The sequence below is a fragment of the Tursiops truncatus genome, chromosome 10, assembly GCF_011762595.2.
Source record: "Tursiops truncatus isolate mTurTru1 chromosome 10, mTurTru1.mat.Y, whole genome shotgun sequence".
In the NCBI taxonomy this organism is placed as follows: domain Eukaryota; kingdom Metazoa; phylum Chordata; class Mammalia; order Artiodactyla; family Delphinidae; genus Tursiops; species Tursiops truncatus.
Window position 1 is genome coordinate 13,568,361 of NC_047043.1, and position 14,045 is coordinate 13,582,405.

The 14,045-nt window shown below is 39.5% G+C and overlaps 1 protein-coding gene across 3 annotated transcripts in view; it reads right to left on the reverse strand.

Moving 5' to 3' along the window:
* The window catches only part of NUP153 (nucleoporin 153), a 74,609-nt gene that overhangs the window by 3,061 nt on the left and 57,503 nt on the right, over positions 1-14,045 (reverse strand). For all 3 annotated transcript variants that reach the window (XM_019945164.3, XM_073810391.1, XM_073810390.1), the window contains 6 exons: positions 13,791-13,916; positions 11,257-11,874; positions 8,255-8,449; positions 5,160-6,044; positions 2,649-3,005; positions 1,688-1,960 (listed from right to left, as the gene is read on the reverse strand). In XM_019945164.3, coding sequence (XP_019800723.1) covers positions 1,688-1,960; positions 2,649-3,005; positions 5,160-6,044; positions 8,255-8,449; positions 11,257-11,874; positions 13,791-13,916 — 2,454 coding nt within the window. The remainder of the gene's footprint in view (positions 1-1,687; positions 1,961-2,648; positions 3,006-5,159; positions 6,045-8,254; positions 8,450-11,256; positions 11,875-13,790; positions 13,917-14,045) is intronic.

A 14,045-nucleotide genomic window follows, 5' to 3' on the forward strand; every position in this document is an offset into this window, starting at 1 on the left:
CCAAACCAAAAAACCCCTCAAATAACCCAATTAAAAAACGGGCAAAGAACCTGAATAGACATTTCTCCGGAGACAACACACGGGTAAATATAAAAAGATGCTCAACCTCACTAACCATCGGGGGGAATGCAAATCAAAACCACTAGGAGATATCAGCTCACACCTCTTAGAACGGCTATTATCAAAAACATAAGAAATAACAAGTGTTGGCAAGGACGTGGAGAAAAGGGAGCCCTTGTGAACTGTCGGTAGAAATGTAAACCGCTGCAGCCACTATGGAAAACAGTATGGAAGTTCCTCAAAAAGTTAAAGATAGAACCACCATATGATCCAGCAATCTCATTCTAGGTATTTACCCAAAAGACTTGAAACTAGGCTCTCAAAAAGACAGCTGGACTCTCTCATTCACTGCAGCATTATTCACAATGACCAAGATGTAGAAACAACCTAAATATCCATAGACAGATACACAGATAAAGGAAACGACATATATACATAAAATGGAATGTTCATCTTGCAATATGGGAAAACATGCATGCATCTGGAGGACATAAGTGAAATAAGCCAATCACAGAAGAACAAGTACTACATGACTTCACTTCTATGAGGAATCTAAAATAACCAAATTCACAGAAGCTGAAAGAATGGTGGCTGCAGAGGAGGGCTTGGGAGTGGGAAGAAATGAGGAGCTGCTATTCAAAAGGTATAGCGTGTCAGTCATGCAAGACGCGTACATTCTAGAACTCTGCTGCACAATACTGTGCCCAGAGTTAACAACACTGCATTGCACACTTAATTTGTTGAAAGAGTAGATAGATCTCACGTTAAACATGCTTACTACAATTAAAACAAAACCCCCAAACACTAAAAGTAGAGAGGCAAGAAGCACCAAACACGTGAGGAAAGTATTTCATAAGAAACACTAAGACCAGAACAATAATAAAGAAAAGCAATTTGGAGAAAACTGACTAAGCAAAAGCTTTAAGAAGGGGGAAAAAAACCTCTGCATCATTAATATCTTCAAGAGATCAATAGAAAACGCTTCTAAAACAAAAGCAGAAGGATATAAAAAGGAGACATCCACAGAACAAAGAGGACCACTCGGAAATTAAAAAGTAATACACGTAGAAGTAAAATCTCAACAGGTGTGTTTAAAAGTAAATTGAGGGGGACTTCCCTGGTGGTGCAATGGTTAAGAATCCACCTGCCAATGCAGGGGACACGGGTTCGAGCCCTGGTCCGGGAAGATCCCACATGCCGCGGAGCAGCTAAGCCTGTGCGTCACAACTACTGAAGCCCACGCGCTCTAAGGTCCACGTCCCGCAACTACTGAGCTCACGTGCTACAACTACTGAAGCCCACGCACCTAGAGCCCGTGCTCTGCAACAGAAGAAGCCACCACAATGAGAAGCCCACGCACCACAACGAACAGTGGCCCTTGCTCACCGCAACTAGAGAAAGCCCGCGCACAGCAACAAAAACCCAATGCAGCCGAAAAGAAGTGCTTGACTGTGTGAAAGTTGGGAATGCTGTTTATAGGTAATACACATCTCTGTTCTGCCAAGTACAAGAGACAAAAAAAAAAAAAAAAAGACATGCATGGTTTCAAAGTTCAAAGAAAAACATTGTATTTAAGACATACAGAACCCAAATGCGGAAACAAAGGACATGACTACTACATACTTACTGGAATTAGGAGCTGTTCCTGAGCCAAATGCAGACTGACTAGGCTGCTGTCCAAACACGGGAGGCTGGCTGCTGCTCGACACTGTCCCAAAAGTAGGTGGTGCAGGCTGAGAGCCAGCAGAAAATAATGCTGCTGAAGATGACAGAGACCCAAAGCCTGGGGGGTTAGGCTGGCTGGCACCTTGGCTTTGTCCAAATGCTGGGGTCTGGTTAGCACCAAACGCTGGACTGGCAGATGGTGCTGAAGGTCCAGTGCCGAATACAAAGGAGGATCCTAGAGGCCCACAGAAATACTGAAATTACCATGATGGTTAAAATGAGATAAGCCTCAAGAAATCTCTATAAACTGAAAAGCACATTTCAAGCTTCTTTCCAGACTCTTACCTTGCTGAACACATCTTATCAAGACAAGTTTTGAATACTGATTAAGAATACAATTCTCTCTACCATTATTTAGTAAAACCATATAAAATCCAAATAAACAAAAACTTCATTAACAAGACTCCTGTCTTAACAGCCCCAAATTTTTAGGTCTTTAAAGAGATAAATCTAAGAAGACAACTGATCTGCCATCAGAAGTGTGACACACTGCAGAAATCAGCTAATGTTGTGACTATGTATCCGTTGCATAATGAGGACTAATGTCTATTAAAATAACCTTCGGTGTCTGGCTATTTACAAATTAACATTGCAAAGAAAAACAAAACAAAAACCCCCAAAAAGACAAGAAACACTTGAAAAAACTAAAGATTATACTCCTAATGAGATTAGAAATATTGCTTCCAAGAGTTACTTAAACTATACACAAAATGCACATCATTCCACATACTGAATAACTACCACACCCTGGGTAGAGATGACCTAAAAGCGGCCATGCTCTTTTGTGGTATTATTTGCTAAGAGTTCATCTGCTTACAATGAAAGCCATTCAAATTAACATGTCTCTTCTTTTTTAAAAGTACCTGCAGAGCTCGATGTGGTGGGAGCTCCAAAGCTGAAACCAGAGGCGGCAGTATCACTGCTGCTGGCACCCGGACCAAAGACAAATGGGGCGACAGCTGTGCCCGCGCTCGACGTGGTTGCTGGTTTGCTCTCTCGAGAAAATAGCAAAGACTGAGATGTACTGGATTCGGCAGAGTTCCCAAAGGCAGAGCTGCTCACAGGACTGTTGGCCTGTCCAAACACAAAGGCAGCCGCAGGCACACTGGAGGACGAGGTGGAACTACCAAATATGCCACCACCAGCTGAAGTGGCTGGTGTACTTGAATTAGAGGAACTGTTGTTCAAGAAACTGAAAACTGGCTTTGCTGTACCTTGATCTATAAGACAGAAATTAAGAAATAAACAAAAACCTTTAAAAACAAGTAATACCAAAAGCATTTTTTCCTAGTCTAAAGTCTAATACGAGTCCATTAGAAAACAATCATTAAGTTTTTAATATAGATTCATTCATCAAATGGACATCTGTTACGTTAAATTTTTTTTTTTTTTTGCGGTACGCGGGCCTCTCACTGTTGTGGCCTCTCCCGTTGCGGAGCACAGGCTCCGGACGCGCAGGCCCAGCGGCCATGGCCCACGGGCCCAGCCGCTCCGCGGCATGTGGGATCCTCCCGGACCGGGGCACGAACCCGCGTCCCCTGCATCGGCAGGCGGACTCTCAACCACTGCGCCACCAGGGAAGCCCTGTCATGTTAAATTTTGATGTAGTCAAATATATCCACCTTTTCTTTTATGGCTTATGAATTTTGTCTAACATAGCAAAACCTTTGGCATTCAGATTAATAAAAATAAAAAATATTCCTTAAATCCAAATCTAACTGGGTACTTTGGATAACAAATTCAGACAATGGGAGACAGCTACACTTTTATAAATTTGATCTTGCAATTTATGTTAGCAGGATTGTAACTTCAATTTATCTGAACAATGGCCAATTTTCTCTGCCGCCTTTACTGACTGGTGTACCCTTTTGCTCACTAATTTGTAACTCTACCTTTACCACGTATTAACTTCCAAACCTCTACAGTTACTGTTACTAGACTATTTTAAATATTGTAACTTTGTAGTATTGTTTGATATTAGTAGGGCAAACCTACCTGACTGTATGTGTACCCTTCTCCCCAAAATTTCTTATACATTTTCCCTTCCACGTGAATTTTAGAATTATTTTAGCTTGTCAAGCTCCACAAAAATTCCTCTAAGAACTGAAATTATATTGGGAGTGAGGTGAAGAGTAAAGGATATTCTCACTCAGGAACAAGTATAAAACATGCCTTTTATGTTCTCTTAATTCTTTAGCATGTTGCAGGTTCTGCTGATATTATAAAATACAAATTGGAAATGTTAGTAAATACAAATGGGAAATGCTGTCCAACTATTTATTCTTGATTTGGAGAAAAGAGAATGATTTTTTATATGGTGACCCTGAATCCAGCTACCTTCAGTAGAAGACTTTTTTTTTTTAAACTTGTTCCAATAACATCTCAGTTCCAACACTATTTACTAGACAGGGCTGGTCACATTGTGGTATGGGCATTGGTATAATTTACAGAAAATGGAACATGTTAGCTCACTTTCAGGTGGTTTAATAGGACGTTAAAAATGTCTATTTCAATGGAAACAGTATAGCGATACCAGGATTAAATTCGATTAGACCCTATCTCATTTTTATTCCTTTCTAAATAATAATGTATAATTTAGTTTTTGTTTCCTTTGAAAGGTGTGTTAAAATTTAAGCAGAATTTTATAGACAAAAACTGCTCACACCTATGTGTGGAATTCCATACTTCTTTTTTCAGGTTAATTTTTCATTTTCTTGTGTTTCTAATTTATTATTCAAAAGTGTTCATGTTCTTTTGCATTGTGTTCTGGGAAATTCCAGTTCACTAATCCAATTATCAGCTGTTTTTTTGCCCCCGCTGCTCCTCAGTCCACACAATGATTTTATTTCACAAACCATGTTTCTTTAACTTTTAAAAATACTATTTCATTTTTTTCTTCCAGATCTTAGTTTTCATAATCACCTCTATTTCTCAGGGATTTATCATATTTGTTGTCTATGTTCCTTAAATGCCAGATGAAGACTGGTTATCTCTATTTGTAAATGAAGGCCTGTACATAAAGATTTTATTAGTTAAAAAATAAAATATTTCATGAGCTTAAGAAAAAATGCTTATTTTCCTGAACAGTATATGTCAATTCTGATTATAAAAGCCCAAACAGAAGAGAGTAAGTCACGGACAAATGTGCAAATACTGTGGGCTTTCCATTAGAGCTGTGTTTCTCAAAATTAGATATGCAGATAACTTCATGAGAATCACGGGGGGGGATTCTGAAGGAGCTGAATCCTCGGCTGCTTCCCAGAGAGTTCTATTACTGGTACTCTCTCAACTATTTCCAGTATAAACCATTCCTTGACTTGCTACCTTTGACACCTTGTAAAAAAAAAAAAACAACAACAATGTTTAATACCTACCAGCTGTAGTACTGGTTTGAGCTCCAAAAGCAAAAGTGGCCTTCGTTGGCTGTTCAGATTCCTTCTCAGATGGTTTTGCCATACTGAAACTAAAGGTCGAAGACTTGGAAGAACCCTCGTCTTTGGTTTGCTCTGAGTTCCCAAAGGAAAACACTGGTGTACACTTTGGCTCTTCACTGTCAGCTTTTTTCCCAAACACTAGAGATGTAGACGTGACAGGCTCTTGCTGTTTCTCTTCTGTCCTTCCCAAAACAAACAACGAGGCAGATGGCAGGGGGGCAGGGTCCACGCTGCCGAAAGTGAACCCTCCTTTGGAGGCAGGGGTTTCTTCTTTTTTTGCTTCTGGCGTCTGACATGTGAAAGGAGCCCCTGGGACACTCTTGGTGTCCACGGTTCCAAAACTGAAGCTGCTCTTGCTCTCAGAGGTCACTGTGGTGTCAGTAGCAGCAGGGGGAGGGTTAATGACACCAGAACCAAAGCCAAAGCCTGCTGATGAAGATTTCGGCGGTTCTTCTTTCTTTTCTTGCTGCCCAAGACTAGACACCCCAAACTGAAATGGAGCTAAAGAAGGCGGATTGCTTAAACCAGAAGCAAGTCCAAACTTAAAATTATCGTTTTTACTATCTTTTTTAACTTCTTCAGGTTTAGAATCAGATGAAACTCCAAATTTAAAATCTCCTATTGGTTTAGAAAATTTAAAGCCTTCACTCAAAGGGGTTACAGACCCAGAATCTAATGACACACCTATTTTGAAACCTCCTTGATCTCCAAATTTAAAATTTCCAGTGTTTGTTAAAGTCTGAGAAGGCCCAGAAGAGGATGACGGGATACCAAATTTGAAGGATGAGGTTGCTGGGTTCGAAGATGAGGAAGATGGGCTGAAGCCTTCAAAAATATAAGAAACACCAAAAAGACAATGAATTACTACTACTCTCTCAAACAGAATGTCAACCTTGAAAAGTAAAGGGACATGGGACAACTCTGAAAAGGCCTACTTCGAAGAGTATTAGTTTAACAATGGCAGTAAACATGAACCAAGTTGCCCATATTCAGCATCTCGATACTCACAACTACACGGATGTGCCACATTTCATCTATCAGACTGACAGAGATCAAACAAGTTTGATAAAACAGTGCTGGTGATGAGACTAGGAGTAACAGACACTCCAGACATGGCAGGTAGATGTGTAAATCAGCACAAAATTTGTGGAGGGCAACTTGCCAATATTTACCCCAAATTACAGACACATGTACCCTTTGACCCAGCAAGTCTACAGCTGAGTCTTTATTTGAATGATAAACTCAAAGATATGCAGAATGCCATATGCAATCCAGGCAGCTGTAAATGAAGAACAAAGTCCAAGCTAATCTGTGGTAATGTCAAGGGTGCAAAAAGGCGGTGTGGTATACAACCTTTTCTAACAAGGTAGAGAGAAGTAAGAATAGAGAGAATAGAAGTATATTTGCTTGTGATGTGCATAAAGAAACACTGAAAGAGTTACAAGAAACTAACCACAGATAGCTATTACCACTGGTGGAGCAGGAAGGATGGAAAATGAGCCAATAGGGACAAGAGAGATACTTTTCGCTGGGAATCCTGTCATAATTTGCTTTTTAAATCCTGTGAGTACATGTGTTATTTACTTAAGAATTAAGATTTTTAGCACCAAAGAACTAGAATTATATGAGTGGAAGCAATATATTTTTTTTTTGCGGTACGCGGGCCTCTACTGTTGTGGCCTCTCCCGTTGCGGAGCACAGGCTCCGGACTCACACGCTCAGCGGCCACAGCCCACGGGCCCAGCCGCTCCACGGCATGCGGGATCTTCCCGGACCAGGGCACGAACCCGTGTCCCCTGCATCGGCAGGTGGACTCTCAACTACTGCGCCACCAGGGAAGCCCTGGAAGCAATATTTTAAAAAATAAAAATACTATACTGACAAGATCAAAGTCTTGGTTTCAGAATTCTTCTCTGTAGTGGAATAAACTAGAAATGAAGCACTTGAATGACTGGCTCAACACAAAAATCATTAAACGGTGCCAAGGTATTCATCCATTACTCTGTTTACCCACATGTAAATAGAGACAGGTGGCAACCAAGGGCTTGTAAAAATCGCTTGTCTTCAGATTTCCCCCTTTAATGATTACCCACCCCACTTTCTTTCCATAAGAAACTTATTTGAAATTATATCAGAATCTCAAAAGCAGGACTCCCCTGGTGGCACAGTGGTTAAGAATCCACCTGCCAGTGAAGGGGACATGGGTTTGATACCTGGTCTGGGAAGATCCCACGTGCCGAGGAGCCACTAAGCCCAAGCACCACGCAACTACTGAGCCTGTGCTCTAGAGCCTGCGTGCTGCAACTACTGAGCCCACGAGCCACAACTACTGAAGCCCGCGCGCCTAGAGCCCGTGCTCCACAACGAGAGAAGCCACCGCAGTGAGAAGCCCGCGCACCACAATGAAGAGTAGCCCCCGCTCGCCGCAACTAGAGAAAGCCCACGTGCAGCAACGAAGACCCAACGCACCCAAAAAAAAATCTCAAAAGCAAATGGCTATCCACACGGTCTCTGAAATACCTTAAGTGATATTAGACAGAAAGCTAAAAATAAAGGTGCCAAAGACAATAATTAACTAGTTATCACCTCTGACTCAAAGGATCTCAAAGGCACTTCTGCCTCAAAAGGAAGGTTTAAAGGTATGGTGATTACTGTACTACAGGTGGGGAAAACGGGAAAGGGACCATGAGGTAGCAGCCACATAAGGAGCTTTAGTGATCTTCTAAAACCCAAATGCAGTGTTTTTCAAACCAGTTGTATCCCCTTAGCCATGTTAATTAATTCAGTGGGCTGCAACCAGCATTTTCCTTCTCAAATGAAAACAAATAAAATAGAAAATGTACTTATCTTCACTGCAGACTAGCAAACAATTCAACTGCATAGTAATTCAGAGACAGATACGAGCTAAAGGTCCAGGACAAGAGCTCATTTTACATGAATTTTCAACAGAGAATGAATAGTTTTAAAACCAAAGCTGTTTGTAAATATCTCACTTTAAAGTGGTGATCTAAGGAGGCACTTTGCCAACACCGTACCTGTAAACTCAGACTTCGTGCCCGGCTTTGCACTCTCGCATGCTGCGCATCTGTTAGCATCTGCTTTATTCTCCACTAGGCACACTGCACAGTCCCAGCTTCCCTCAGGTTTCTTGAACTTGTCCAATCCTAGGCAGCCTCCAGACAACAGAGAGACAGAGACAGTGCTGCTACTTGAAGCAGGTACTGAACTTCCTAAAAAATAATGGGGAAATACAGGAAAATTCGGATTTACATTATGTCAAGATCTCAATGACACCACTAAGTCTAAATGTACAGTTTTTCATTTGTTTCCTATTAAGAGAAAATGCCAGAAATCTAAACATCACATTGTTAAAAACAGTACAGACAGCTCAGATTTCTTTTAATCTTACAAAAGAGCAACTCACACTCACCTTGCTCAGTGATGAGCCCCCTTTTAATCCCCAGTTTGAACAGCCATGGTTTTTAAGAACCACGCTCACAAATCAGAGCCTAAAAGCCTGAATTTTCCTTAATAATCTATCCAATTTTGTTACACATCACAGATTATAAAACATACATTCTCAATTGCAGGCAACAGCCTGACTCATAAAACACACCGCCCAGGCAATATTCATTTCAAGATTTCAAAGCACAGATCTCTGGCTTTGAAATGACTATTTTTGCATAGAAGTGCTCTTTTATCCACTTCGCAATTCAACTCAACACTACCTACTATGTTCATGGCATTTCTGTTATAAGGTAGCCATTTAACAGACATTTATTAAGCGCCATAACGTGCTTAGGTTCTGGGGATATCGAGATGAATAAAATGTTGCTTAACTTCTAAAGGTGTTTCTGGTCTAAAAGGGGGGAAAGCAAAACGAACATAAATGCATAGCAGCACCATCACTAAGACGGAGAGTGACAAATGATCTAAACAAGAGTACAGAGAAGAAATTACTATGGGATAGGAGAAGGATTCACAGGGGTGGTATTTACATTTTTAAGCAGAACTAGCAATTTTGTGGGCAGATGCGGCGGCACAGGAAGGATAGCTCAGCAAGGCACAGCTGCATGAAGAAATACAGTGTTGAGAGTGGAGCCATTCATTCTGGTAACCTCACTTCTCTAAATGTCCTCTAGCTGTTGTCACTTTTCCCAGTTACCTGATCTATGTTTTACTGGTATGTTCTCTTCCATCTTGCCAACAGAATTGTGCCATCTTTGGTCCACTGCCCTTCTCATGAGCTCTCATCTACTCTGATGATTTTAACCACCAACAAAATCTTTCCCATCCATACCTGAGACCCACACTTCTGGTTTTCATCCCTGTGGTATCTCTTTGTTGGTAGTTCCACTATCCACCTGGCTACCTTGGCTAGATGACAACTCTTCCCTTATTCATCTCTCCAATCTATTTCATTCTCTTTCTCTGACCCTTCTACTGCTCTTCTGATTCAAGCCCCCTCATCTCTTGCTTAATAGCCTTGTTATTGAGACCTCTGGTTTCATTCCCTTGAAATCCATCCTCCTAAAAAGCAACTAGTACCACGTGGTTTTCGTTTTTCCTCTCTGGTTATTCATTTAAAAGATTAACTGCTCCAAAGTTCTATTCTTGCTACTCTCTTAAGTTGGCAGAGTTCAGTTTTAGGCTGTCTTCTCTATTTGCTCTGCTCACTCACCTTATATCACCTCTACTCCCATGACTTACTTGAAAACTATGGGCTAATGACTCCCAAATCTGTATCTCCAGTCCAGAGGGTCCATTATCAGTATATCCAAAGGCCTCACACATATCTGTCAACTTCAGCAGCTTGAAATCAACATATCTTCAAACCGTACATTATTCTATACCCCATTTGCTTGTATTAGTACATATCACTACTATCTCTACCTATATTATTGATCAACTTCCTAATCTGTCCTCTGGTTTCCAAATTTTGCTGCCTTCAAATCTATCCTCCAAAAAGCCACCAGGTGATTTATCAAAAATATAAATTTGACCCATCAACTCAGAATAAATTTTGGTTTCCTACACGTATCAAGAGCTTTCTTTCTTTTTTTTGTTAAGGGGAAGAGGAAGAATGCCAGATGGAAAGAGAAAAATATTTCGGAAAAAAGATTCTGAAATCATATTCTTGTAGAGATGTCTAGCAGGAATCAGAAATATGGCTCACCCCTGGTGTTAAGAGAGGGATGTGGGCTATTAACTCAAGAGCTTTCCATTGCAGACACAAAATCACACATCCATGATAATGCAATAAAAATAGGAAGTATAATTCCCAGGATACTCATAACATGTTTTATTTAGTATCCATGTTACCATATATCTGTACCAAATAATTATATAATAGCATTACAAACACAGCAGAGTCAAATGAATTAATTCCAAATGAATTAAAGATCAATGTAAATCTTCAGTTAACTCTTTCAAAATTGAACAGAAACAGGAAAAACTCAACTCTAACTTCATTTTTCTGGTTACCTAATAGAACTTTTCATTAATGATTCAGTAGTTTATGATCATTGCAGTATCTCTGGCAGATAGCGCATACAGGTACAGGTATCACCATTAACATTCAGCCACAGCCTTCTCATAATGCAATGAAACCAGCTGTGTAAATGACCACTAGCCATCCTCACTTCTACTTAGAGGAAAAGAGACAAAGGAATATTTTATTCTGTGTAAAGGTCTGAGAAAGATTGCCCCGTTTTAAGACCTTTGCATCTATATTAGCCAACTTTGAAAATGATCATGAAGAGCAAGAAGCTTCTGATAAAATTACATACAAAAAAAGAGGTCAAAGCAAATGCTGGACTGATTTTAACACACAGCCTCTCCTAAGAGAACATGCAGTTCCAGTCCCAAGCAAGTCATTTTAATTTCAAGACAGTTCAGAAAAATTAAGACATATGAGGAAATGCTCATCTTGAAACATCTAAAATATTGAGGTTATTCTTAGCTGTTTTACAGAGAATAAATTAAAATGTTCTATTAAAGAAATGAACAAAATTATTCCAAACAGCCATAAACGTACCTGGTTTCTGAGACATACAGGACACACATTTATTGTCTTCTGCATTATTAGAAACACAGCACACTGGACACTCCCAAGATCCCACGGGCCTTTTGAATTTATCTGTAAATCCTAAGGCACCAGTGGTCTCAGTGCAGCTGGAGGAGGAAGCAGCCACAGTAACAGCGCTTTCTGAAGCCACTGGCAACGTAAGGACTCGCTTAACACCAGTTCCCGGTTTCGGTGTTTCACAAGCTACACATTTTATCGCTTCAGGTTTATTTTGCACTAAACAGGTATCGCAATCCCAAGTTCCTACTGCTGGTTTAAATTTGTCTCCAAAGCCTGTCTCTGGTGCAGAAACAGTTGCTTTGCCACTTTTACTCGGTGTCCCAGTTCCGGTCTGTTTAGCAGTATCTTTTGGCGGCAATTTTGCTGCTTGACAGGCTACACATTTGTTGTCTGTAACCTTGTTCTGGAGTAGACAGGTATCACACTGCCACGATGGCCCAGGGTTTAAACTTTCCCCAAACCCAATTCCACTAGAAGAAAAGCTACTTATTGCTGGTCTTGAATAAACTACCAGGCTTGTGGTGGTAGGTTGAGCAGCAAGAGAATCTGCCTTTGGTGATGTGAAACCTACAATGCGGGGGAAGAGGGGAGTGGGAAGGAAAAGATTAGTCCACGTTTTGATTAGAAAGCCTATTATTTATTAATCATTAATAAATATTAATAATATTAATATAGACAATAATTATAGAGTAATAGCTGTTAATGATAAAAATATTATTCCTGGGAGGAAACATTTTTACCTTAATTACAGAGTTATTACAGTCCAAGATGGACTACTTAAAAGTAGTTTTTCACCTAAGCTATATTTCTAGTACTAATCACATATTTAATAAGCGACAGACCTAGGTAAAAGTCTACAAAAGATGTTTGGTTTATAGTATATCATCTTCCTCTAGGAATCTGTTTACTGTAGTTCAACCAATACCTAATTTGAGACTTAATTAAGGTATACACATAGAACCATGAAATAAGGAAAAGTCTTTGGAAATAAGGAAAAAAAGCATGAGGAAAAGTCTTTGTGCTATCAAAACTGGCAACAGTTGAGTTTCACTCAAACTACACTGTATTTGTAGAAATGACCTTTCAATCCTTTACTCTGGACCAATTAACTTTTATTTTACATACACCAAAAAAACACCCGTTTCTCTAGCCTTTAGCATCAAGGGAAAAGAAAATCAGAGGGAAAGATGATACAGAAGGTTGTTAAAGAGGTTTTCTAGTGGTACAAGAAATAATCCAGCCTAGAGCTATTTTTTGCCTAAAGATAAAACAATCCCACATACTTCAGTTACTCCCAAAAGAGGAAAATGTACTATTTTGTTAATGATTAACGTGAGTCACTAAGGTTGGCAAAATTTTAACAGTAACCACTTCAAGGTGTTACAAGTTTTCTTTTCCTCCCACTTTTTTGGATTTTCCTGATTTCCCTCAAGAGAACATGTAACTTCTCCAAATTTTTGCTATTTAAAAAAAGTTTAAAAGAGGGGAGGAGTGGGCATTATGAATGCAAAGTGTAACTTCTATGAAGATAACCTATATGCATTTGATGCTGACTACCACTTAGTTCACCCTAACACAGGCATCCTGGAGTCCTGCCCATAACTGCATAAAACCGTCTATATTGAGACTCTAGTAGGCAGTATACCCATCTATAAAATGGGAGCTACACCAAAAAAACCTAATCCCTCTAAATCTTGCTGTAGCATCCAACCTTATTATTGAAGCTCACATGCAGTTATACATGAACACATGTGCTGGATAAATCTAAATTCTTTCTAAGCTACTAGATTATCTTATAAACACTTTTATATTCTTATAGTATACATCCCAGTTGGAATTATACTATCCTTTTTGATTTTCAAACTGAAAACCTATTCCTATTTGAGGACTTCTATTCATTATCTTCAAATTCTTACCCATTATTCTTAACATTCATATCTTATTTTATTTGAAGTGAGTACTATCCTCTGTGTGTGTGTGTGTGTGTGTGTGTGTGTGTGTGTGTGTGTGTGTGTGTGTGTGTGTGTGTGTGTGTGTGTGTGTGTTACAGTCAGCATATATTTCCTTTCCACCTGGCTTTGTTATATATATCCCACAACTGGGGAATAATCTGAGAAGAACAAGGCAGTTCAATGCTCTCAGAGAGAGACATGTCCAGGTATATCATCAGGTTTATTTACTTTTTTCCAATTTTTGGCCCATCTCTAATTAACAGGCAATTCACATTTTCTCCTTCTATACTTGCCCCTTAGAGATTCCATTTTAGTGCAGAGTCCTTAAATTCTAAAGAAATAGTTACTAAGGTCTTGCACCTAAAAAGTTACATCTGATTACATCTACATTCAAAAGCCAATCTCCTATCAAACTAGACATCATTTTTTAAAAGCCTGAAGTACAACAAAGTATTAACAAATGATATTAAGATGAGATCATGATTTTGCAATTAAGATTTTAGATTATCTCAAGGGCAGCCATTATCTTACCAGGGTTCTTCAGAACATCTAGGACACTTCCTTCTTTCAGGGTTTTTGCAGGTTTGAAAGGGCCCTTGCAATCTTCATCTGGTTTCTTCTTACAGCTTGGACTGTTCACTGCAGTGATATCTTGAGCTGTAATTTTTTTTAATTGTAAGAGATATTATGCTAAGAAAAAGCAAGTTACATGTATTAAAAATCTCTCAAAGTCAATTTGAATCAACATCTTAAAAAAAAAACAAACACCAAAAAAGTCACTGTAAT